Genomic DNA, 25832 nt, shown 5'->3' with positions numbered 1-25832 from the left:
AATTTACATTTGTGTTAAGTTATGCAATTGTTAGCATTTATTATTATACTGAGCTAGTGCCCATAGACTTTGGTCACAGACAATAAGATGATCTTTACCAGACGCAGTATAAATGCATACCAGAAAGCCCCTCTTTTAAAGAGTTCATCATCTACTTGCTTCTATCTTTACAGCCCCAGTTTTTTTTCTGATCAATAGGGCTTTATAGTATATTTCCATACTTCTTTCCTCCAGACCAGACGTGCCTGTCACCATCTGTAAATTACTTGTCACTACTTTCCCCAAGTTGTTGACCTAACGGGACCTACTCCTGATCCCTTACTGTTTGCGATTTTCAGCGAGGAACTGGTGCCGTCTGCCTTTTTTTTGGTAGATCTTCCTCCTTAACTGTTTGGAGCACCAAGGTGGCGGCGGGACCCGAGCTCCCAGGCCCTGCAGAGCCCGTGTCCCGGCCCATGGGAAGGCAGCGGCGGGCCGGTTGCCCCTTCTCACCTCCAGCCTTCCGCAGGTCCCCGGTTTCCCAGCCGGGAGGCGGAGGGCTCCGGGGGAGGCCGGGGAGGTGAAGCCCGGAGCCCTGGCAGGCTCAGGCAGGGCCTGGCCGGGCCACCGCTGCTGCGGGGGCAGCTGCCCCGGGCCCGAGCGGCGGCATCTCGCCGAGTGGGGTATTTCGGAGGGGACCCAGCCGGGACAAGCGGAAGGGAAGGAGCGGATGGGAGTCGGGAAAGGGGAGACCGAGCGGGAGCGGCGCAGAGCTGAGCTGGGCGGGCCCGGGGCGCCGGGGGCCGGCCCACACACCCGTCTCCTCCCTCCGCCTGCCCTGACAGCCGCCGGGACGGCCCTGGAACCCCCCGCGTCCTCTCCGCGCCCGCCGCCAACGGCTCCCCAGCCCAGCCCCCGGCGCCTTTGCTCGCCTCCGCCGGGTCCTCGCCGGGGCGACAGCTCTGCGAGCCGCATGCCGGGAGCCGAGGAGGAGCAGGAGGGCGCATTGAGGTAAGGTGCTGTCCCCTGCGGCAGGACTCTGCCTGGGGCTGGGCTGGGAGGCGGCTGCCTGGCGGGGCTCGGCTCCGCCGGGGCACCGGGAGGCGGCCGTGGCGGGGCGGACCACAAGGGTTGCATTGTGGCTCTGGGGGGGACCGGGCGGTTCGGGAAGGGGGTCCCGCCAGCTCCTGGTGGGTGTGCGTGGGGGGACACCTTCCTCCTCTATTTCCTCACGCCATCGCCTCCCTCCTCGCCCCGCTCCGGCGATGCCCCGGGCAGGAGGAGGCGCGGGGGGGGTCCCTCACCGCCCCGGGTGGGGGTAACGCGGGGGAGGCGGGCGGGAGCCGCCGCCTCAGCGAGCCCCCAGCTGCGCTCGCGCCCGGCCGCCCTCTGAGGGGCCCTGAGGGGGCGGGGGGCGCGTGACCCGCTTCCCCTCAGGACTCGGCAGCCGCTCTGCTCGGCGTTCGCTTGTTTATTTTAAAGAGCTTCGTGCGTTGATTTAGGGACAAATCTGACACGGGCGTCCGGTCAGAAGGAAAACCCCGCCAAGGAAGGGCCGAAGTCCCAGGTGCCTCTTGGCTCCTTTGAAAGCCGTAGTTGTTATTAGCAGTGAGTTATCCCCCCGGCTCCGGTTTGGCTTGGCCAGCGATTGCGGCCCCGCCGGCCGCTGCTCTTCCTCCCTTCCCTCCCCTCAGCACAGCCCGCACCTTGGCGGGAGGAGGTTTGGAGGCGAAGGGAAAGCGTAAAAAAGAGATTACTTGCACTTGTGAAGTCGGTCACGGCAGACTCTTGTAAAAGAGAGGCAGCGTTAATTAGCGTGGCACGGATCGTTGCCTGAATCCACCGTGGTGCGGGGCCCGGTGCAGGTGAGGCGGCGGTACGGCTGTGGGCGGCGGGCGCCTTCCGCCAGCTGCCTCGGTGATGGGGTTGGCGGCGGCCAGAATGTGTGATTTACTGAGGAACCCTTTACACTCGTGTAAGAAATCCAGCCGTGGTAGTTGATACCTCTGTTTTTCTATATAGTTCTTAAATCTTGTGGATGTATAAACGTTTATGTTTATTTTTTCTCTGTGTGCATACATACATTAATATAATCTGTAGTTCAATATTATCTTTTAGCGCTATGTTTTCATAGTGAAAGGGCGGAGAAAATTCCTTTATCCTCGAACACTTGTCATAGAATTAATTTAATTACATACCCAATTTTGCATCATGTACAGAGGTCTGCCAAGTGCAACAAGTTAGGAGACGGATGCTGTGTCTGTACAGAATTTGAATTCAGAGTGGGATTTGGAAACAAGCAGAGTGAAAATATTTCTTGCAGAATAATAAGTTTTGCAGAATGTAGGTAGGGGAGTGTGTGAAACGAAGCTGCCCCAGCACACACGAAGTGAGGGAATGCACAAGAATGTCTCTGACACGTAGTTTAGTAGATTTAGCGCTTTGATTTAAAATTTTTATACATATGACTTGCTACCTGTTCTCGGTAAATATTTATTACTCAGTTTTAGTAAACAAAATGCCATACTGTTTTGAATAGAAACCCCTTTTAGTTTCCCATCAGAATCATGCATATCAGTTAGCAGTGTGACAGGGCCTTGTGACCCGTGAAGACACTGTAACATTCAGTATCATTCCCTGCACATTTCCTCAGACCTCCGCTCTGTTTTGAATAGTGCACTTCTAGGGACTGCTTTTGTGTAGCCAGTTGTTCTGGAGTGATTCCAAGTTGTGGGAGTCTTGTGTGTGCACGATGTGGAGGTGTATTATGCGGAGTTGTTTCCAGCAAGTGAAGACCACGTGTCCTTGCACAAAAATCTGTTTTGTTTTGCTGTTTGTGAATTGAAGTGGGTGATACCTGACTCTGCTGAGGAGTTCATATGTAATGTCTTAATATCGATTTAGGAGCTAGTTTTCCCCATGTTAACTCTTTTGCTTTAGGTGCTGAAGAAATTAACCTGATCTCTTAAATTCTGGTTTTGCTAGAGTTTTAATCATGTATTTTCAGTATTTTGGGTTTATGAACAATCTCTTTTGGCAAAATGTAATTTTTCTGGAAGCATCAGCCCACTGCTACAAATGCTGGAATAAATGCAATTAGAATCCTTTTGGAGTACTTTCTGTGTGTGTATTATATTGCAGACACCTTATACTCAGTTAAGTGTGATGTGTATTTTGAGAAGTACTTTGTTAAGAGTTACCATTTTCTTCCTATGTAATATGTGGGGAAACTGGCAGACAATACACTTACTGGAAGACTGAAGTACTTAGGGTGCTCTAAATCATTATTGATTTATTTTGTTTAACTTAATTAGTTTCTTAATGTTTAATTTAATCAGTCCCTTAGTGTTATTTATTCATTTATTAAATCTTGAGGATATAAGCGTTGCAAGGGCACGTGGGTTTTACAGATAAATTCTAGTACTTATAGATAAATAGATAAATCTAGTACCTTATAGATAAATATTCAACACTACATTACAATAGAAGGTGGAAGCAGATGAAAATACTTGAACTTGCTGGACAAAGAAAAGTCTTGAAATGTTCATGTTTGCATCTATACTTCTTGGCTGAAAAATAGTGTTATCTCCACATATAGAATATTTTCTATATCCTATAAAAGTCCCTTTGATATTTTTTTTTGCCAAACTGTGCCTCTCCACTTGTGAGGGCGTGTTGTGGATTTCAATTGTCCAAGTCATATGAAATCCAGAATAAACAAATGGCTATGGCCTTGCACAAGTTTCTAAGATCATGTAAAACTACTGTAGCGTAGTAGGTAAATAATTGGAAAATAAGGGACGCGTCCGTTACTGGAGTGTATTTACTGATTAACTAATACCTTATGCTTTGCTTTTGACTGTAATAACTGCAAAGTAACTATTCTGAAATAAATAGTTATATAGCTTGTTAACTGTGGTGGCCTCCATCCCCAAATGTAATATAGAGGGTGTGAAAGCAAACAAGCAAAAGTGTTTTCCCGTGTGGTGTCACTCAGGGTTGAACATGAAGTGATACGCTGTCAATTGTGGAAATGTAAACAATGATTAACTTGCAGGTGCTCAATGCTGTATGGAATCCAGCTGAAGTAGTTAGCATGCTAATGGAGCGGGCTGTTAATATCTAAACACAAGGGCATATGTGCATGCATATTTATTTACTACTTCCTAATCACGTGCTGATGAGTATTCTAAGGATTTCAAATCTGAGTAAGCACGCTGCCATAGGTATTTGAGTTGCTTCAAAGTATTATGTATCTTATACAGACCGCTGCTGAGGGTGGTACTTGAAGGCATAGCTGGTAGTGAAACCCAGAAATCCCCTCCCCAAAAAATTGTTTAAACTGGACAAGATCGGTTTATAATCAGTTTATATATAAATCATTTTATATACAAACAGAAATGGTAACACTGTGTGACTAGAAAGGTGCCCTCAACTGTTACTGATTTTTAATTTTTTTTTCCCTTCTGTGTAGGATTAATTACCTTCACGGTCATGTAGTTCCCCTCATAACTCTGCAGGTGTAATCAACGTGCGGTACAACTTGTATTCACAAAGGTTTACTGGCTTTTGTACCACTGAAGCTTGCATAAACTTGGAGAGTTGGCAGGAGTTATCTGGACTTGCGTGGTTTCTGTAGAGCAAGAACAGCTGCTCGGCTGGTATCATCTCTCAGACATTTTAGTTGTTAAATAAAAGTACGGCTTTCATTAGTTTATTTTAAATGCTTCAACATTTTTCCAAAATAAATTTTTGGGATTTTAACTAGGAGAAGAGTATCTCCATTACACTGTCTGTATTGTATCAGGAATCCTACTGATTTTATTTTAAATCTTGCTACGAAGGTTCTGTCTGGACCATCACCATCGCCATGAAGACAACAACCAGCTATTTAGGCAGTGTGTGTTTTGGGGGTGGCTGACAGGTTCTCCTTGTGTATGTCCTTAGCTGATGCATCCGGATAGCAGGTGGTTGGGAGATGTTAGAGGAGTGTTTGAATTGCACTACAATTTGTATGATGAGTGTATCCCAAACTTGGTGGCCCTCTGTAGATAGTGACATTCAGGTGAGTATGAGCTTTAAAATGCTTTGCCTACGGACATAAATGCTGTCAAAATTAGCATTTGTTGATGCTCCACAGATAAGTAATTAATATTCTAGAGAAAATTCTCTCAAGCAAGTCGATTACTCTGGAGGAGTGATCTTGCAAACTTTCTGATTTTGGGTTCTGACCGTACTTAGCAATTGCAGGTAAAAAGCTGTAAAAATGGAAAAGAAGATAATTCTAGAAAAATACACTTTTTTGTCTGTCATTCAAATCTATTAAGTAACCAAGAAAAATAAATTCAAAACCAACTTTACAAACTTTGATGTCTTGTGGAACAACCATGATTGTTAAGATAGTAGGCTGAAAGGATCATAATTTTAATGTTAAGGAGAAAATGTGTGACCCTTCTTACCCAGGCAGATAAAATTTTGAACCTGTTACTATTCCCTGGCAGTGATGATTCTGATAAAAGGGAAAATGGGTTGTGTTTCTCTCAACTGTGGTGCTATTTCTCTTGATTTTAATTTATTCTTAATGTATTTTTGTTGTGGATAAACCCTTTTATCATGAGGGAGGAAGGAATATGTTGAAAGGAAGAGAAGAATATGAAAAAATGTGGCAGCGATTGCGTTAATTTTACACTGGGCCTGCATGCTGTATCTCTTTTTTTTCTTTTTTCCGAGTCTGCCATTACCATGAAAAAGACTTAAATTAAGTGCTAGCTTCAGAAAACTCCTCTTTTTTGTTTGATAAATTGCCCCTTAAATTAGTTTAGCTTTGTATAGTTCTTCTAATATTCTTTACACAAATAGCACATAGTTATTTCTGGAAATAGTTCTCCCCTTGATAAATCAAGATTAAAAAAATCACAGATAAAATCTTTGTGTTTGTCATTGTTAAAACTTCTGAGTAACAACTTAGTGCTTGCTTTCAAATTCAGAAGTTTGAGGAGGATAGAGTTAAATTAGTCTCAGAAATTGCTAGCTGTATGAGTCACTAAATTGGGAACATAAATACTCATAATCTTTGGAAGAAACCTCTCAACATTGTTTTGCTGCGTAGTGTCAACTGCAAAACACAATACAGTATGTTTAGCTTAAAAGTAGTTATATTTGCATTGGAAATCACAGTTTATGAAAAAAAATCAGATAACTTTTTCCCCCTTTTTGCTTAAACTGACCAAAGGCTAGCACTAAGTCTGCAGTAGAAGCTAGATTGTTACATTGTTCTGTTTTGTATGCCTGATTTGTTGAAAAGAAATAAAAACTTGGAGAAGGGGAAAAGGGAAGAGAAATGGCCAATGCTGGAGAATTATACTTGCAGGCTGATAGAATGGATAGGTTGTTTTGTTTACTGTCTGGTCCTGAAGCCAGATACTTGAAATAGGAACATCTGGATCTTTTAGTTCAGAGAGAAACAGATTTGTCTCAGAATGACATATGTAATTATAACATCAGTGACAAAAAATTCGTTTATCTATTTATGTTCAATAGAATGTAGTACTTAGTGTTCTCTGTATTCTGCTTAAACACTGTATTTAAATTAGTGTACATTTTACATTTAAACCTTCTGTTTAAAACATTCTGTTCAAGTCTTTGCTAGTGTTTCACAATGTTAGGTATCTTTTCCTAATCAGATAAAAGAGATTTAGTTGTGTGTTGTTATTAAAACACAGAGTACTGAAACATTAAATTCCTTTTTTTTTTCCTTGATTGATATGGCAGTCAACTACCATCCCTAAAGGTCACAACAAAGCTCACAAACATTTCCTATTCCCCACTACGCTGCTACAGTTTCTGAGTTGAAACCACTAAAAGACTCAAAGCTCCTGGACAGTACAGATGAGTCCTTGCCCTTCTTTGTCACAGTGATGTACAATGCTGATACTCAGGCTAGACTAAACCAACAGCCTGGATTCTTTCATAACTCTTATTTTGCACAGCAAAAGCCAGCTCACGAAAATCTGTGTTTGTGCTTTGTGAATAAAACCTGTGCATGTACCTGCTTGTGGTTTCCCTGATGCTGGTGTCTTACTATATAAACATATTTAAATGGTTCTGAAAGATGGCTGAGTTGTAGCCACATCTGCTCCTGGTAAACTCCATGTCCTTTCTTGAAGGTCGTGCAAGATGAACGTTAAAGTCATTGTTTGTCTTCCTTTTCTTTTGGTATTTCTTTTCTTTTTGGGGAAAAGAACTAAGTCTTGGTAAACTAAAGGACTAGTCCTATTGAGAACAGTGCCTTAATAGGCCATATTTCTCCAGCATTGAACACTATTCTATGTCAGTGCTCTGGCTTCGGCCTGGTATGAACCTTAATTTTTTTATTTATTTAACTGCTACATTTTAATCTACTTTATGCTGAGAATAAATATGACGTTTATGCTATTTCAGAAATAAACATTGTCTTTTATATATGGCTGGATAGACTGATTCACTGTCTGTAGCAAGTGTGTGTGTATGGGAGGGAGCCAAACTTGATACTCACTGTAAGACAGACTCAGTATATCATTTTAAAGCTTCTTCTCTATCATCTTGGAGAGTCCTGATGGAATCACCAAATATGGAGTGAAAAGCTATGTGCAGTGCCTGTGATTCTCTGAATTACTTCCTCCAAATATCTTTGTATATACGCTTGTGTAAAGTACCTATATAAAACTTATCTGCACTTTTTTAAGAGGATAGAAGGTGACAATTTTTAATGAGATACCTAATGGACAGGAATAAAACCCCTTTTAAAAATACGTATTTAAAAAGGTCCTCCAAAATCTCATTCTTTAGTGCCTCAGGTACATTTATAAAGATTTCAAGAAGGTAGGTAGTGGTATGTCACATGTTCATTGAGGTAAAAACTTATTTGAAAAATACCCATAGTGCATGTGAAAGAAAGTTTATGGTATGCTAGGCTTGGATTGAAGTGATTATGCAATATGAAATTTCTCAGCACTGCCTGCTAATTGGAGTTGTAGTCAGGAGAAATACTCTTGAAGAGCTTCTTGAGTTTTCACTCTGATTTTGCTGAAGTATGCTTTAGTGGTATAAAAATGCTTGGCAACTGCAGTATCTAAAAACCTTGGAAAAACAATTTGGATAAAAGATTGGGTTTGGTATTTTTTGTTATGCAGTTAAATAATGAAGTTTGTTTTAAATTTTCAATCTGCCCTTCAATGAGCTATTTGCCTAAGGCGGTTGCTGGTTAGGAGCTGAGTGCTATCGACATGTGAGATATTATGTGCTTGCTAACTTTGTGTGTGGAAGTGTGACTTTTCAGAAGACAATACAGGAATAAATGTATTTGTTCACTAGAAATTGCAGACTTCTGTGCAGCTAGTAAGGAAATGGAAAATTGTCTGTTTAAAATTAAAGATGTTATGATGTATGATTGCTAATTAGTAATCTGTTGTTCAGATTTTGTGAGTATAAAGACTTCTGCTTGAGAGAATGATGGTGTGTAACACTCCTTAATTTTTTTTCGTTGTACTACATGCACATTACTATTGTGGTGCTTATGCTGCCTTTTTTATTAAAAGGAATAATAGTTTCTGCATTGAGAGGTCTTAGGGTTCAGTAAAGCTTTTTTCACAGTTCTCTTATCAACCAAGTATAACAAGATACTATTTCAACAATGCAAAGCATTTTGGTGAAGGTAAGGAGCTGTGGGAACATGTTTTATCAGAAGATATTGGTTATTTTTACTTTAACTGTAGTGAACAGCTGTTGAATGATAAGTTATTTTTTAACTACTGCTACTGTGAATGTCTTACTTGTCTAGAGATACAAATAGGGAGTGGAGGGAAAGGCAAAAAAGATTTTTAGCCTGAGGATCAAAGTGTATCTACACTTTGTAACACAAGAAAAAAAAAAAAAAAAAGAGAATGGGCTCTGTGTAGATAGTCACTATTTTAAAAAAGATCAGCTAATACTTTCCTCAGTCTGGTAGATAGAAATCACAGGCTGGTTTGAGCCACTGGATTGTTGTCGCTTCAACACTTTCCTTGAACCTTCTCATTTTCTGTGTTTAAATGATCCTATAATACTGTTCTGTGCAGGTGTTGGGAAGCTTGAGTGCTGTGCTATACTAGATCCTTTTTTCCCCTTTTGTCCGTTTAAGGGCAATTGTAGAACCCCCAGAATTAAACCTAAATATAAATGAATATAATGCACTTAAATGTAAGACACTTTTCAGTTCTTGAGCTAGTGGCTTACCACTACTAGGCTTTTCTCTGCCATTATGGGATGTAAGAATCTACTCTAAGGCAGATGGACTGATAATGCATCAGATAATAAAAAATTATTTTAGTGGAAGCATAAAAATGAGTGTCTTAAGAGAATTTTGGGGTGCATGCTTCCTTCTGGGAACTCTAGTATTAAACAATCTATAGTTGGTCATAGAAGGCTAAGTATGCTAAATTTCTGACGTCTTTTCAAAACCAGCACAGATGTTTCTTCGAGGCTCTTCCCTCAATAAGATAGTGACAGTAGGTGTTAAACATAGCTGCTATAAATAAAGCCTTTGATATTGTTTTCCTATGTTTTTGTTCTGGAATTGCCTTTTGCCTGCTTCCTTCTAATACAGCACAGCATGATCTCTAGGACAGCACCTAATTAAATAAAGTGCATGTTCTTTATCTGGAACAGTCAAGGTTCTGTATACGAACAGAGGATGAGGAACAGAATAGTCTGAAGCAGAGTCTCTTAAATTAATATTCATTGACTTTCCTTGGCATCTGGCTTCATGTTATTAAGAGGAAAGATGATAGATTTATTTTCCTCCTTCAAGTTTCATCACGTATAGTGCCTCTGCCATAAAGTTCAAGTCCAAACAAGAGTTGGATGGTGCTTTAGAAAGAGGCACCTGTGAATAGCATGTTTTTTTTCTGAACATTGTTCCTTTCCTTCTTGAATTGCATTACATTTTCTAAGATGTTGCTATTACTGGAGGCTGATTTCTGGGGATGGTGTTAGTATTCTGGTTGAATAAATCCTAAAGCAGTATATTTCAAACAAAATTTTACTTTGCCAGTTTTAGCTTTAGTGTGGTTCACTTTGAATATGAACATTTTCAGAAAGTATAAGCCTTACAATAACTTTTCTTCCCATAACAGAACGATTCAATTTTATTTTAGACCTACTGAAGCAGTTTGTGTTCACTAGAAATATTTCCACAAAATATTCTTAATGCTTGAAAAAAAAGATAGCACCTTATACATCTTAAAATATAAAAGTTTTTATTTTAAAAACAGTTAGTTATTCTGAAGAAAGAGTTTATGAGTAATCTGTGGCACAACAATGAGTCGGTAGAATCTACAGGCTGAGAATTTTTCATTGAAAAGACTTTAAGAGAAACAGTGGTAGTGTTTGGTATCCATGGCTTTGGAAAGTGTAGATGGATACCAATTTTCCATTTGTCGTTTAGAAACTAAAAAGCTTCTGGTATTTTGACAAGGCCATAAAACTTGTCAGTAATGTGGGGATCAGCTGTTTAATTACCTGCTGCTCCTGGTAGAGTGAACCAGGACCTGTATCGACCTGTCGTCAGGAATAGGATGACAAAAGAGCATCCCTGATGATTTTCCAGAAGCTTGTCTGACTCATTGCTGTCCAACCTCCAAACTGTGAATGAGAAGTGCTGCAGGATGGCAATGCTGAACTGTCACTTGGTCTCAAAACAAGCTCCTCCATCTCAAAAGACAGTAAGGAAGGAGGAGTATGATTTGAAACTGGCTGATACATACAAAAGTAATTCAGGATGGCAGGAGTTTATGCTGTAGCAGACAGGGATTACATGGTAGATATTGCTGGAGCATTGTTCATTCTTTGGCGTGGGTGGAGTGTTAGAGGGATGCTTTGCATGACCTGCTCCCATCTTGAGGAAGTGTGCTCTTGGCTGCTGCAGCGCAGAGGACAGGACAGGGCCAGGCAGGCATGGTGGTGCGTCTCGTCCCGCTTTTGTCAGTAGTAGCTGAGGAAGGATCTTTGTCCAGCATTGTATTAGCTGGCAGTTATGCCTCTCTTCTCCACATGTGTAAGTGAAGAGTGCACTTGTTCAGTTGGTGGGTGACTTGGCAGATCTCTCATATTACTGGAAACTGAGCAGTGGAAGCTGTGAGAGCATGACTGTTGTCTTGAAAGAATATGACTTACAGTATCCAAAAAGCTTACTGCCTCTTTATGCCCTCCTTTTATGTTACAGAAAACACCAGAAGCAGATTTTTGTAAGATTCTGAGGTTGTTGAGGGGAAGGAGTACAATGCGTTAGTGATTTTTTCAGATGTTAGACTGGGAATGTGAGGGAGTTGAGAAGTTTGACAAGATATATTCCTCTCTGTATTATTTTACTGTGGGGAGTGAGGAATTGTGGAGACGCGCTGCTGGGCGAGAGCTCGGCAGGTGTTCTTGCAGTGATGGGAAGGAAGCCTTGAGAACAGTAAACAATGTCCTTGTATGGTGATGTGAGGACAACAATATAGACACCAAGTTAGCAAAATAGATAACAATATCAAAACAAGTAACAATGACTAATTAGCATGGGCACATGAACACTTCTATGTAGCCAATTGTATTGCTCACAACAGCGTGTGGACAGGCCCCACAACCTATCTGTGTGGAGAGCACAGCGCGTGATTACAAGAGAGAAACTATATATGCTGTAAAAAGAAAACATTAAACGTCTTCGCTTCATCACTTGGCGAAGTCTGTGCCTTTGGTTGCCGCATTTTATGTGTTTTTTTGTTGGGTTTTTTTTTTTTAATTGCGGAACATGTGAGAACATAAATTGGTTTTATGCCTTATTTCATTTATTTTCTGTTAGATATATGTTAAAGTAATAGAAAAGTTTGTAACACAGTAATTTTTATTACGGCTTTTGTCCTCTGCTTTTACTCTAGTTCTGGTGTGGAAGTCTCAACGGAGAGATATGTATGGAGTGTTTGCTTAGATGTTTCCAAGGGCTGGGAGGCGAGTGCCGGAAACACTTTCTTTAGTCATACATCGAGAACTTACACTGCTGTGGTACTAGTTCACAACGGAACAGTAGAAGTTGTGTTGTTTTGTTTTGTTTTTCTGGAATGGCAGGCTTGTGGTTTTGTAATCTGAATCTTTCCCCTTCCAACTTTGAGAATTAATGGACTGCTTTAACCTTCCCTTGAACCTTTGATCTTACTCATATGAGTGACTGTAAGAGGACATAAAACTCTTGTTGGCAGAACTTGCATGGTCATTGAAGCATCTGGGCTTTGCCAATAGAGAGTAGAAATTCATTACGAAAAGAAAAGCTTGAATTTGCCCTGTCAGGAAAACGCTTCCTGAAAGAGGGGAACTTTGCAGAAGATGTTTAAGGATGGACTTTTGGGTTGTTGCTTCAAAACATATTTAAGAACAACTCCCCTCTTCTTTCACTATTATAGACTAGAGAAGCAAGTAATAATTTAACTTTCAACACCTGCTGAGCCACTTCGAGAATTACTAGGGTTTTGAGTGAGTTTGGGTTTTGGTGGTTTGTTGTTGTTTTGGTTTGGAGTTTTTTTGGTTTTTTACTTTTGATTTTTTTCCAAGTGGTCCAACTTGAGAATGAAGAGTAAATTTGAGGTCAGGCACTGATCCAAAAAGAGGTCAGATGGCTAACAGTCTGTTCCTACCCTCACCGAGGTGAGAGTTTTATTATTCTTCCTTTCAGAATAGTTTTTCATATCTTCAAAACAAGATTGAAGAAACAAATTTGCTCAGAAACAGACTATGCAGAATTTTTATTCCATTATATTATGAGGGATGTAAAAAGATGCAAAATTAAGCACCTATTCTGTTTTCTCTGGAATGGCAGTGCTGCATGCTCTGTTCACAGCAAAGGGCAGGCAAAAAGAAGACCACAATTCCAGTCAGGATCAAATATTGTTGCCGATTTTGGGACTTCTATCAGATAAACTTGCTTGCTAGGGCTGTTTATCTACTCCTGCATGGACAGAATTTTGAGACAAGATTGGCATTTTTTTCAAAGTACTTGTTTTGTGAAGATTGGCCTAATGTGCCTGTCACTAGTGGGACACTGTGGATTGTACTCAGCTTTTCATGCTGTCAGTGACTGTCAAGTCAGATTTTTGACCCAGGTTTCACACAGGTTAAACCAGCTTTTTAATGGTTCTCTATGTCTTCTTGCAAAAAGCAAGGGATTATTACTGTGACAAGCACAGCCTATTTTCTGATTATGTTCTAGTAGATATTAATTAATATGCAGTGGAACCTGTTCTCTGTTAATCAATTAGGCCTTTGTGCTGATCATAATAGAAACCAGGTGTCAAATCCAGTTAAATAAGATTACTTTGATGACTAAAAATATTTTTTCCGCTCTCTCTCTTTTCAAAGAAAATAGAAAGAAAGAAGCTATAAGTGTAAGAAGTTCCATGTTAACATTGTGGATCCTGTTACCAAAAAATAATAGTGTTTCATGCTGAAATTAACTTGCCTTATCTAGAGACGTGATTTGTTCTTACAATGCAAGTAGTTTACTTGAAGCGCCTTTGGCCATGTAGACCTTTTGGAAGCATTGTAACTTGGGAATTGCTATTACCAGTATTTGAATATGTCTGTGCTGTTTTTGAGGGTAACTTCAGGCATGAATGAATTGTTATTTTCTGCAAATAAGCAAAGTATGATTGTAAGTTATTAAAATATGCTAAAAAGCTTCTGTATCTTTACGTATCAGAAACTGAAATTTTCTCCCCAATGTTGTGTGGATCATTCCATGGCAACACTAGCTGTGACTGCTGCTCTAAATTAACATAACTGACACTATGCATAGCCCTGGATACAGGCTTGCTGACATCAACTCTTTTGGCATGTGTTCAGAAGAGTAAACAAAAGACAATCAGTGTTGAGTTTGGCGTAACTAGCAAGTCCACAAAACTGCCAAATCCTTCTCAATGTATTCATCCAATTAATCCCATTGATGTAGGACATTTACTTAAGTGAGTAAAACATACTGTATTTGGTTCTAAAAGCTCTTATCTTAAAATTTTGTTCTTCTAGTGAATTAGTAAACACATTCTTCACTTTTATTGCATTTTTCATGTTTTTTTGATGTTGTTGTTTCCTTGTAGAAAAAAAATGAATTCTGAAAGCTCAGCACTTACCATGAGTAGCCCTGCTGTAATAAACCAATGTGCCAGAGGAGGAATGGAAGAAGAAAAAGTTTGGTAAGCTTTACTTGTAATTTTCTAAGAGGCTAGTAGACAGCAATTGCAGAATGTTTAGAGTTGGAAGGGACGTTAAAGATCATGTAGTTCCAACACCCCCTGCCGTGGGCAGGGGACACCTCCCACCTGATCTATTGGGTTGGTCAAAGCCCCAGCCAGCCAGGCCTTGAACACCTCCAGGGATGGGGCACCCACAGCTTCTCTGGGCAACCTGTTCCAGTGTCTCGCCCTCAGGGTAAAGAATTTCTTCCTAATATCTAGTCTAAATCTCCCCTCTTTCAGTTTAAAACCATTACCCCTCATCTTATTGCTACCCGCCCTCATAAAGAGTCCCTCCCCATCTCTCCTGTAGGCCCCATTCAGGTACTGGAAGGGTCTATTATATCTCCCTGGGGCCTTTTCTTCTCCAGGCTGAACAGCCCCAGATCTCTCAGCAATATTCTGAGATATAGTTTTAAAATTGACTAAAATAATTATTTGTTGTAAATGTTTGCATTAATTTTGTGTTATTTAACAACAGATAAAGAAAAGGGGAAATGTTTTTTTTATTTTATTTTTGGTTTTTGGTTTCTAGCAGAGGACTGTGGGCCAGGGTGTCATGGGGGATGTGCAATGGAAAAACTTGTGTTCACTTCAACAGTGCACCAGTTGTACTCATGGAATCTTTCACGTGGCAAATGTCTTAATCTCCCAATGCTGTTGCTGTGCTTGTGTGATATTATTACTGGGACCCTTCAGTATTCTGCAGGCTTCTGGTGTCCTGAGGTTCGTGCTCTGGGAGACATTACAAAGTCAATAGTTTCTGCTTTTTATTAAAAGAAAAAATTTACTCTGTACTGGAGAAAAAAAATTATACTGTTCAATGGTAGATATGGACACTTTAGGAATTTTTTTTTGTGAAAACTGCCACTGACCATGCAATATTTAGCACCTTTGTTGTTTTCGTGGAGGGGACAGGGTGTTGAGAAGGCATTGAGACTATTTCAGCAGTGTTAATGAGAGCCTGTTATTGAGAGGTTGCTGATTTTTTACTTGCTGTTGTTCACTGGGGTTTAGCTAGGGTTTTGTTACCTTGTTTATTTACCATGTAGAAAGCAACCAAATAAACTCAAGACAGGAAGCATGGCACCCATAGAGACAAAAAGCTACCATACATTGTTTTTGTAGTCTGAGAAATACTCTTGAAAAGCTAAATAATTAAAGAAATATTAACAAATTATTGTTCTATTTTGTGCTGGATGCTTGTCAGGGAATCATGTAGAATCTTTTTTTGGTTTTGTTTTTATGTAGAATTAAAATAACAGCCTCAAAGTACTTGGAAAGTAGTTCCTTTTTAAATTTCTCCCAGTATTCTACTACTATATCTGGAACATCCTCGAAGCTAGAAACAAAATCTTTGGATAAAGGGGTGGGATGAGTAAGACTTGTGAGCTTGCTTCCTGACTCCCAAATCTAATGAGGGGTGGGGAATTGTCACATACTGTTATGTTGTTTGATATCTTTTATTATTTTTTATTCTGACTGTGTAATGGGGCAATATAATTTCATTTTTGGCATGGTATTTCTTTGTGAGGCTTATGGCACTTCTTGGAAATGTTGCTTCAAGCAGTGGGAGAGTACAACTTATGTTATCAGGTATTAGAGTATCATGAATAAATGGTGTGATATGTTACAAATATGTAATTTGTAACCATTTAGGGAAGGTGGTGGAAAATATAGTGGAATTTACTTGTCTATTAGTTGTTGTCTTTGGTTGTGTCTGTCCTACTTGCTCCCCTGCCCCAGGCAAATTGTTCACTATATTATTTGTGTATGCTAATATACAATTTCTTTGATAAGCATTCAGTCATACTTGCTAATATTTGTAGTCATTGCCTTCCTGCAATTCTTCATTAAATTAGTCAGAGGTTAGAGCAGAGATTGTTTTCTTCAGGAATTAAATACATCTTTTTATATAATATCCTAGGATGATTAGGAGTTCTAATCAGGAGATAAAATACTTTTATTTTTTCAGTAATTGTAAAATTACCTTGGGATTTGAGCTTAAATAAATATCCACTATTCCAAATACTGATCTGCAGGAGCAGACATACTCTGAAAGTCCTTCCCTTTGTCTCTGTTGGTGCTAGGCCAAGTTATTGAGTGTGTCACTGCTATGTAGAGAATCGTTTCACATTGCAGAATTAGTTTGATGCAATTTACATGGCACTTGGAAATAAATACTCTCGTGGTTATAGAAATCTTTTCACTGACTGGTTGTATAGTTACTGCTGTATATGTGGATGTATGCTTGATAAATATTTTTGATTGGTAAGATAAAAGTGAAGTGAAAACTTTAAATTAGAATCTCACCTTGTAGACTTTGTTGGCTCTGATTAAGTATGTGACAGCTTATGAGAGTGCTAATCAGGGGCAGTAGAAACTTGGACTGACTTGTCTTGACACTGAAGTGTTTATTACTGAAAGATAAATCGATCAACACTTCAGCGGTTAAAGATATATTGAGATTTAGCTCTTCTGTCAGCAGAGAATAGTATATGCTGTCATAGGTTTTGTGATATGCTTTTATATTTAAGTACCATGTATTGGGTTATAGAAGTGCTGTAAATAGCCAGGTTATCTCTGAGGGTAAATTGGGGGGTCTGTGCTGAATTATAAGGAGCTAAAAATATTTAACCCAGCTGTAGGTGTGCTTTATATCTTCTTAAATTTGTTTCAACCTGCATATAAACCGACAACACTTACTAGCTTCTTATTTTGTAAACCAAACCCTTGTTTGTTAAAAGGGCATCACATTTGAAATCTGTGGAATTTTAGTTTTTTGATTTGAGAAACTGAATAGCAGTCTGATGTTTGTTTGGTATAATGATTGTAAGATGTGGCTGACAAGTTCTTTACTATCTGTGACTCAGCTATTACTTGGTGGGTGCAGTAAATATAACGGTGATTATTTCATTTAGATTTATGTGGAATATATTTGGAGTTTTCTAACTTTTTTTTTTGTTGTTCCTGTTGAGGGGTTTAGGGAGTATTAATGAGCTGAAGAAACATTATTTTCCTTGGGCTAATAAAGTCCAATGTTGCACTGCATTACTGCATCATGCATTTATTACTGTTTTTTTCATTGTATGATTCTTGAAACATATTTATCTTCTGATGGGTTCTCAGTTGTTTTATTTTCACGAAAATGTGACTATTAGTAAGGACTGGTATTAGTCATAGCAAGATTAGGAATGTATGCTATTAAAAGTATGCAGTAATGCTGTAAATTATTCAATCAAGTCAAAAGTCTCCAAAGAGCAGAGGCCCTGAGCAAGACCTTGGATAGCATTGGAACATTACTCACGATGCACGTAAAAGGCTTTGATGTTGCGTAAGGCTTTATGTTCAGGCCCCCTAGAAACAGAGGAAAGAGTAAATAATTGACTGGGGATGTTTTTTACTCACAGACGGAAGACACAGTTCTTAATTTTTTTATCTTGAATAAATTATTACTAAAATGTGAACAATGGGTAGATACACTTAATATAAAGAATATTAATATTATACAACAAGTTGCGATGGAATTATCCACGTAATCTTAGTTTATTGTGATGCTTTCTCAAGTGCTGTAGCTAAACTTGCATGCATTGTGTGAATGTTGTTGTGGACTTTGCTCAGTAAAAGCATGGTGCATTTGTTCAGGTGATAAGTATAAATTGTTTTGTCTTGTCCCATTCCTTAAAGTTGGGATCTTCAATATATGTATATTTCATTTATAAAGCATAAGGGATGTTTTAATGACTACTAGTGAGTATTTTATTCTCATAAATTGCCTACTGCATGGTATCTTGTTTTTTAAATAAAGCTGCCATAAATACTTTTGGCATGATATATTTTTATACTGGGGATAGATTAGAGAATAAACTATAAAATGGAAATAAATAATAGTTCACTAAATTACTTTCTCCCTTTTTATAGAAGATGATAGTGTTACTTTATAGAAGACAAAGTGTGCTTACAGTACTAACTAGCTAGAATTTTGAAGTTTATGGAAAGGAGTGCAGCAGGAAGAACTCTTAGTTTCAGTCTCCCAAAAATGCTAATGGGTATTGGGAATTCCATGGTTTAACTACTTTACTGACTATCAAGGGCACATCTGAAACCTTATTTGCTTTCTTTCTCTAGAGCTAATACCAGAAAGGAATATACTCTGATAAGATATGGAAAAGCTTCTGGAAAAAAAAAAAACAAACCACACCAAAAATACAAGAATTTTAGTTCTAAAGTTCAAACTTACCGTAGTTGCTGTCTGCTCTGTTCCCAGTCTTGTTGTACAGTGATTTACAAATTCTTTCATTCTGTTTCATCAGTGCTTTTTATCTGCATAGTTTGGTACTTCTACAAAATAAAGTTAATTGAATTCTTAAACTTGCAATGCTTCACTTGCTTTTATTGCTTTTTTCCACCCAACGTAAATAATCAAGATTACAGCAGCAAAAAAGTGCTGGTGGTAGCACTAGTGTGACTTCTGTAAATGTCTGATAACTAGAGGGTACCATAGCAGAGTTCATGTGTGAATCAAATTAAGCTGTTCTTGATAAGCAGGAATACGGAGAAATTTAGATGACACTAATTGATGTTATGACCATTCACTATCTGAGCTATTATGGAACAGCACTTGAACAAATAAAGGCTTGAGAGCCTTGATATTCTAGAAGCTACCTTTTTGGCAGATTCTCAGTTTCTTAATGTTGAAAATTGCAAGAAAGGAACTAAAGATAAGGGAGCAAGTGGGAACTGTGTCAATTCATCTACGCTTACTAGCAAAGTAGCTGGCTGGCATGTTGTTTTTCAAAACAAATGTGCAGGGGAATTGGAATTTTTCCAGTTTTTATTATTGTGTGTGGATTTATAATGTGCTTCCTCTAGGCTGGATGAAATCTTGCTAGTCCCTTCTTTATCTTTTTACATAGGATTAAGTCAGGAAGTATTTCAGCTTTTTAAAACTAATAATTGAAATTTAGGGTTCTGCATCTCTTCCATGACTGAGTTTGTGGTACTTTGGCTTTCCATATGTGTTTCCAAATACTCTGTCATGTTGCTTACTGAGTATGCAACACTCTCCTCTTTCTACGACAATCACCATCACATTCAGAGCAAATCTCTCTGAAAATTCCCTCTGTCAAGAGACTCTGAAGAAATAAATCTATACATTTTAAAACTGACCAAACAGGCATTGTAACATGGGCTCCAGTGCATTCTGACTGTCTTTGATTTATGACTTGACTTAAGCTGAGTTTGGGGACAGAAACGTCTTTAAATCATTTTTGTTTGTTCTTTGTCTTCCGCTGTAATGACTAGGTTGTTTTTGTTTCAGCTTTCCTCTCCAATCTGAGATGAAAATATTTTTGTAATCTGTAAAGGCGTGTGGGTACTGGTGCTACTCTTGGCTGAGAGAGCAGTGGCGTGCAAATAACAATGTTAAGTGTCTGTCGTGAAAACTTTAATTTAGAATCTCATTTTTTTGAGTGCTATGTGTTTCATCAGGGCTGTTTCTGCAGTAAACTTTAACAGAAAAATAACTTGCTTTTTTGATAAATTTACTGTAGAGAAATTGACAATTTGTAACTATTATTTTTGGTGACTTACTGAAGATGGGCAGCTATTGAAACTCCAGTCTCTATAGTAAGAAGGAAGATTAACTTAGATCCTGAGCTTGGGTATTACAAAAATAAAGTGCAAAGCTGGCTCCATAATTGCATAGATTGAAGGAGAAAAGCTTACTGTTATATCTTGGCGTGCAGAGAGATTGTGTGCATATCTAGGGTGCAGGGAGATTGTTAGGATCTTACTCCTGCCCCTGCCTGGTGTGATGCACAGCACCGCTTCTTGCTGTGCAGCTGTGGCTGGGCAGCCCTTGGGATGAGGGCAGGTCAGCTGCCTGTCCTACGTATGGCTGTGTCCTCACGCCTACAACACGGTCTCTGCAAGAAGATGTCTCAGTGTTTCCTCCCAAAGTTTGAAGGGCCTACTTTTCCTGCTCATTATCGACGTAACAAGTCTGTCCAGCTCAGCATTGTCTATGTGAGAGCCAGATACCATTACAAAACGTAGCACTGCTCCTATTTAAAGAGATAATCTAGAAAAGGGACGCACAGAGGTAAAAATTACCATCTTTCATGGGACTGTCCTCAGGATTCTAGAAGCTTATCCCATAAATTCATTGTGGTTGAGATTTCGAGGCAGGAAAGAAGTACCATATGGAAACCCAGAGATTCAGGGATGTATGCACTACCTAGTTGCTCTTGCATATCTGGCTTCTGCAGTTCTTAAAACTAGACCAGCTCTAAATAGAGGAATGTTGAATGCAGCCGTGAGTTTATGGTTTGTTCCGAAGTATATACTATCTATATAATCAAATATTCATTCTTTTAGTCAAATATATGCTGTTACCCCTGATAAGAAAACCATAAATATTTACCAGAAACAAATATTAAGGAGTAAAAAATTGTGTACTGTTCTGTATTCCAGAAAGAGATGTACTTTGGGTGTTTTCCACTTTTTAAATGGTCCAAGTTATTATTAGCTTCTCTTGAGTTTTCTATTTAAAAAGGAAAAAAAATAATCCAACAATGGTCTTCTGTCTCTGATTTTGTGAAGGTCACTCAAGATTACACGAAGGATTTATTTTTATGTTTTCTTTTCCAGTAGATTTTTAAGGTGGTGCAGTTATCCATGGAAGCATGGCACTTGCTGTGTTTGATCATTAGGATGAGATTTTAAAGCTTTTCTTCAGTCACTAAGGCCTGTCAGAAGATGTGAGAAAAACAATCACCAATAAGAAGCAAATTATTAATTTTAACCAAAATTTTGATTCTTCACCATGACAATCCAGACTTTATTAAAATTACTCATGGATCCCAGATCCTTATGCTTTTTTATTATTTTGATTTTTTGATCTGAGTAATTAGTAATGATTTGCTAACTTTGTGATAGTAACCCAGAAAAGCTTGTGTAACTTCAAGTAAATGCAACTTTTTTGTCAGAAAAAAAAATTATTATTTTTTTTTCTTAATATCATAAGTGACTGATGAAGACAGTAGAATTCATGGGCTTGGGCTTTCTATAAAGTTCGTGGTTTAGTCTTCACTGAAGCCTCACACATTGTTTGGTGCTTGGCTGTTCCTTTCCCTAGGCAAGGGATGTGGTATACTGTGGAATATAATTAGGAGCAAAGTTATTACTTATACTGTCGTAGTCTTTTTTCTTTCTTTCTTTCTTTTTTTTTTTTTAAATCATGGCCTTAGAAATGTGAACTAGAACGTTATAAACAGACACAGAAAATAATTCATTGAAACAGACCAGAATATTTTTTTTTTTTAAAATTGGGAAAACATTTGGGAGTGAGACTTCACAATAATCTGGCTTTTGCAGTGAAGCTAATTTAAAACACTTCAGCCTCTCAGTTGCCTGTTCCTATTTTCACCATTACTTGCCGCCACCTCTGTTGTGCTAATACTGTATTGAACCACTTTGTGAGTTAGATGAAAATAATTTTAAAATTTTAAAATAATATTAAAAATAGCTTTCCCAAAAGGACATTAATTTTTATTTCAGTGATTTTATATGTAGCACAGCCCTACAAAGAGTTCCTTGGTACAACTCAGAGGGTGAAAAAATGCAGTAAGTGTGGGGTAGGGCACAGTGACCAAGGAAGTGGGGAGTTACAGGATTTGATTACTTTACTGGGACTTCTTTGCCAAAACTAGTGTTTTTTATCCTAAAATGGTAGAGTTATAAAATATATAAGGAAAAGTAATCTCAAATAAATTGACCCAATTTCATGCTTATCTTCTTTAGATAATTAATCATTATTTAAAAACATTTTATGAATAAAAATTTCTTTTTGATCTTTATTTTTGGTGCTGTTTCATAACCAGATGCAGTACCTGTTATGTTTGTTTTCTAGGGTTTGTAAGAACTTCGTAGGTGAACATTACTATTTTAAATGATTGGAAAAAGATTTCTGGCTTCAAAAATATACATGTAGTATGTAGCTGTCTGATCAAAGGAAGGAAGTAGGCTCATCTAGTGAGAGTACTGACTTCAGTGGAGCAGTATGAAGCTACAAGAATTTATAGAGCCAGCCCAAGAATGATGTAGGCCTACTTTTAAAGACATTTTTGTTAGAATCAAATCCCGGTTGTCAGTTCTTAAGTATTGTATACAATATGTCACCAAAAAAAATGGATATAGTGAAGATACCCGGTTTGTTTAATATTATGAACACTGTGCAGTTCTGTTTATTTTACTGGGACTAATTCATTGCAAAATTAACTTGTAAGTAAAGTATTGCAAAAAGAGTGAAACTTAAAAGTTTTTCTGCTGAAAAACTGATTAGAGTGCTGAAGGCACTGACGTACTTTGTTCACCTGCTTCTAACAGAGCATTTTCTTTAGGAGGCTGGTCTTGTTTTATATCTCAGATGATAATGAAAAAAAAAAAAGAAACAGGAAAGCATGGAGAAAAGAAAGAAAACTACTGGGTGGCAAAAAGTTAAGAAATGCAGGTTAGTATTTAAAACAAGTGTGCATGGTGGAAGGTGGGGAAGGGAAGGCAGGTGGAGGAGGGAAAGCCTCAGGCTGCCCTAAATGTTTGCTACGCACTCACACTTGCGGAAAACATACTATGTGCCTGTGTATATTTATGTAGCATTTCTATTGCAATACAGTCTGTTCAATCCATAGTGGTTGGGCTTACTATGGCTGAGCTCTCGTCTCAGTTGTGAAGCATTTTCTCACTTTTGTAATTCTAGGTTTTTAACAGCTGTTGCTAACCTAATCCTATTTTTAGTCATTCACTTATTTAGGACCCACCAGGCTTATAATTACACAGCTAGGTTTTAATGCAGTTTTATTTAGTAAGGAGAAATGGTCCTACAGTGAGGTTCTGTCCAGTGGCTAGATATCAGGTTGCTCCCTGAACATATGGGTTATGTTAATGGCTGTTGATTATCATTTTATCTGAGCTTTAAAATTTGGAAGCTCTCTGGTATAGCAAAAGTAGTTGTTCTGGGGTATTGTGCAAGTTGTATTTGAAGTTTTTTTTTTTTTTTTTTAATAAATTCATCTGGTATTAAAAAAACAAATAGAAATAAAAGGGTAAACTGAGATTAAAAAGATGACTGCAATGTGAGTAAAAGTAAGACAGGAAAGCAGTGGTGTGCAGCTGCAAATCTGCATTTTCATGATGAGGTAGTATGTAGATACCACATGGTAGATACTTACCTTAATGCATGTGGTTTTAATCACACAATGCCTCTTCCTTAATGATGATCAGAATAGGGTAGCTAAATTGCTGCATACTGTAACTCACAGACAGACAAGTACTCAGGCTGACTCCTAACTTGTGTGGGAAGTAAGGTTTCGTGACATAAATCATCATAATTCTGTTGCAGCTCTTGCCAGCTGCTAACTGATGAAGGAAGAATTATGTGTCTGGAATTAGAGTGAGAAGAGAAACAAGTTTAACAACTTTCCCTGTTTCTCCTATATCCTTGTTCAATCAGCAGAAATGAGTCATCCTGAAGAACTGAATTAAAATGCCTCTAGTCAAGTGCAGTTTAACTGCAGATGTTTGTGATTACAAAAGGCACATACATGTTTGGAGAATACAAGGTTACAGTGTTTGCAAAAAGGAAGTCCCATAAATTGTGGATTAACACTTTAGATAGATACATAAAACTAATTTTATTTGCAAAAGGCCTTGAATTAGTTGTTTTCTAGTAATGTCTTATTGCAAAGACAGAAAATAATCTCCTTGGAAAGCTGAAGAATATTCAGGATAGTTAGCATAACCTAACAATTATGACAGACTATTTTAATAAAGCAGATAAATATTTATGGAATAGATTTTAAAGCTCCCACTCTATCTTACCTAACTTTCCTAGTTTATTTAATGTACTTCTCTGCCCATAAAAGGAGTAGTAGAATTGAAAATTGTTATGAAGGAATCATTTGCATTTGGACTTGCAGCCTGGGAGCCAGTCCCTTAAAGGAAGTGGATGAAGATCCAGGAGAGCAACATAGAACGTGGAGAGGATGACTCATATCAGCTTCTGTAGCACACCCAGAGCCAGGGAGAGATGAGAATGTGCTGAAATGGTTAAAGTAAGAGCAATCGCCAACTGCCGACTTAAGTCTCATGTACACATGAAGTGGGCTTTGTAACCGAAGAAAATACGCCCCAAAGGCAAATACAAGTTTAAACATATGTATAATCATCATGTCTTACAAAACTTGGTATGGATTGCATTTCCTCCTCCTGGATGGGATAAAAAAAAAAAATCCTGATTGCTGCCTTAAGAAAGGCATTTGGCCTGCCTGCAGCCTGAATCTGAATCCCACAAGATGGCAGGCTTGATCCGAATTTGAGTTAGTCAGCAGAGCTGCAAAAACAGCCTAACAAGTTGCTCTTGGTGTTGAACTTGGTGCTCTTGGTGTCCCTCTGGTTTCTGGTTGTTCTCCTTCCCCCTTCCCACCCGTCCTTTGCTTTGTTGTGGGATTGTATAACGAGATAGAAGTGAGAGTTATTGATTGCTTCTTTCAAAAGCTGTCTTACTGGTCTAAGGATGCTGCTTGTAGCTAATATTTAGTGTTGGGTTTGTTGTTTTGTGGGGTTTTTTTTCTTTTTTTTTTTTTCCAGAGGCTTTACTGCTTCTTTTTTGGTGGAAAAAAAAGATCACGTCCTTGCTTCCTGGCTAAAGCTGTCACCTACATTCTGTACATGTGATTATATTGTCTCTAGGTCATACTTCAAGTAATTTCTATTGGTGTTACATCTCTTGAGACATTTGCTACGTGCTTGGTTATGACTCGACTGTATTCTATCTGCTTTTTCACTGTTACGTGTCTCTTCTTTATTATATCCATTAACCTAGGGAGTTTGAACAAACATTTCTGAAATACCTAATTGGTCCCAATTCAATATCAAGAAGGTTTTATACAAGTAAAAGGTAACCCCATCTTAAGCTGTGTACAATGGTATTTTGTTCATAAATGTGTGTTAGTGAACAGGCTATTGACACAGATTTTACAGTCTGACATACAAGTAAATGGAATGTTCACAAAGAATGTGTAGAGAGCGTGAAATAGATTTAGTTTTTAAAGAGCTGAAGAGTGTTTAAAACCAATAATTTTTAGTTACTTTGTAGGAAGACAGTATAAACATTTATCGGTCCACCTGTCATTAAAAGTCTCCTCTTCCTGTTGGGGCATATTGGTGAAATCTAGAAAAGATAATGAATAAAAATGAATGTCATTTTTGACTTTCTGTGGCAGTCACTGTCTTGGTTGGAACAGGAGTCATTGGAACTGAGAAGCTGAATCTGTATAACTTTGTCTAAAGAACCAGGCTTTCTCATTTTGGCATGTTAAGATTAAGATTTTTTTTTTAATTTTTTTTTTTTGCCTCTGTGGATGAGAGAAGTGTATGCTGACAGGGTGATAGATAACACGGGCATAGTGATTAGGCTTGGATTACCAATGTAAATAAATAATACACTGTGGAAGGAGGCCTCAGCATCCCTAACTCATGTTTTGGTCATTTGCAAGTTGAAGTTTTGATTATAGGGGATAA

General features: G+C 38.5%; 1 protein-coding gene across 1 annotated transcript in view; it reads left to right on the top strand.

The window, feature by feature from the left end:
* The first annotated feature begins 817 nt into the window (after positions 1-817).
* The window catches only part of ARHGEF3 (Rho guanine nucleotide exchange factor 3), a 138734-nt gene continuing 113719 nt past the window's right edge, over positions 818-25832 (top strand). The window contains exons 1-2 of the mRNA XM_014943251.1: positions 818-990; positions 14118-14213. Coding sequence (XP_014798737.1) covers positions 953-990; positions 14118-14213 — 134 coding nt within the window. The 5' untranslated portion in view covers positions 818-952. The remainder of the gene's footprint in view (positions 991-14117; positions 14214-25832) is intronic.

Source organism: Calidris pugnax, unplaced genomic scaffold, assembly GCF_001431845.1.
Source record: "Calidris pugnax isolate Ruff unplaced genomic scaffold, ASM143184v1 scaffold128, whole genome shotgun sequence".
In the NCBI taxonomy this organism is placed as follows: Eukaryota; Metazoa; Chordata; class Aves; order Charadriiformes; family Scolopacidae; genus Calidris; species Calidris pugnax.
Note: the sequence above shows the minus strand (reverse complement) of the source record. Positions and strands in the feature narration are given on the sequence as shown.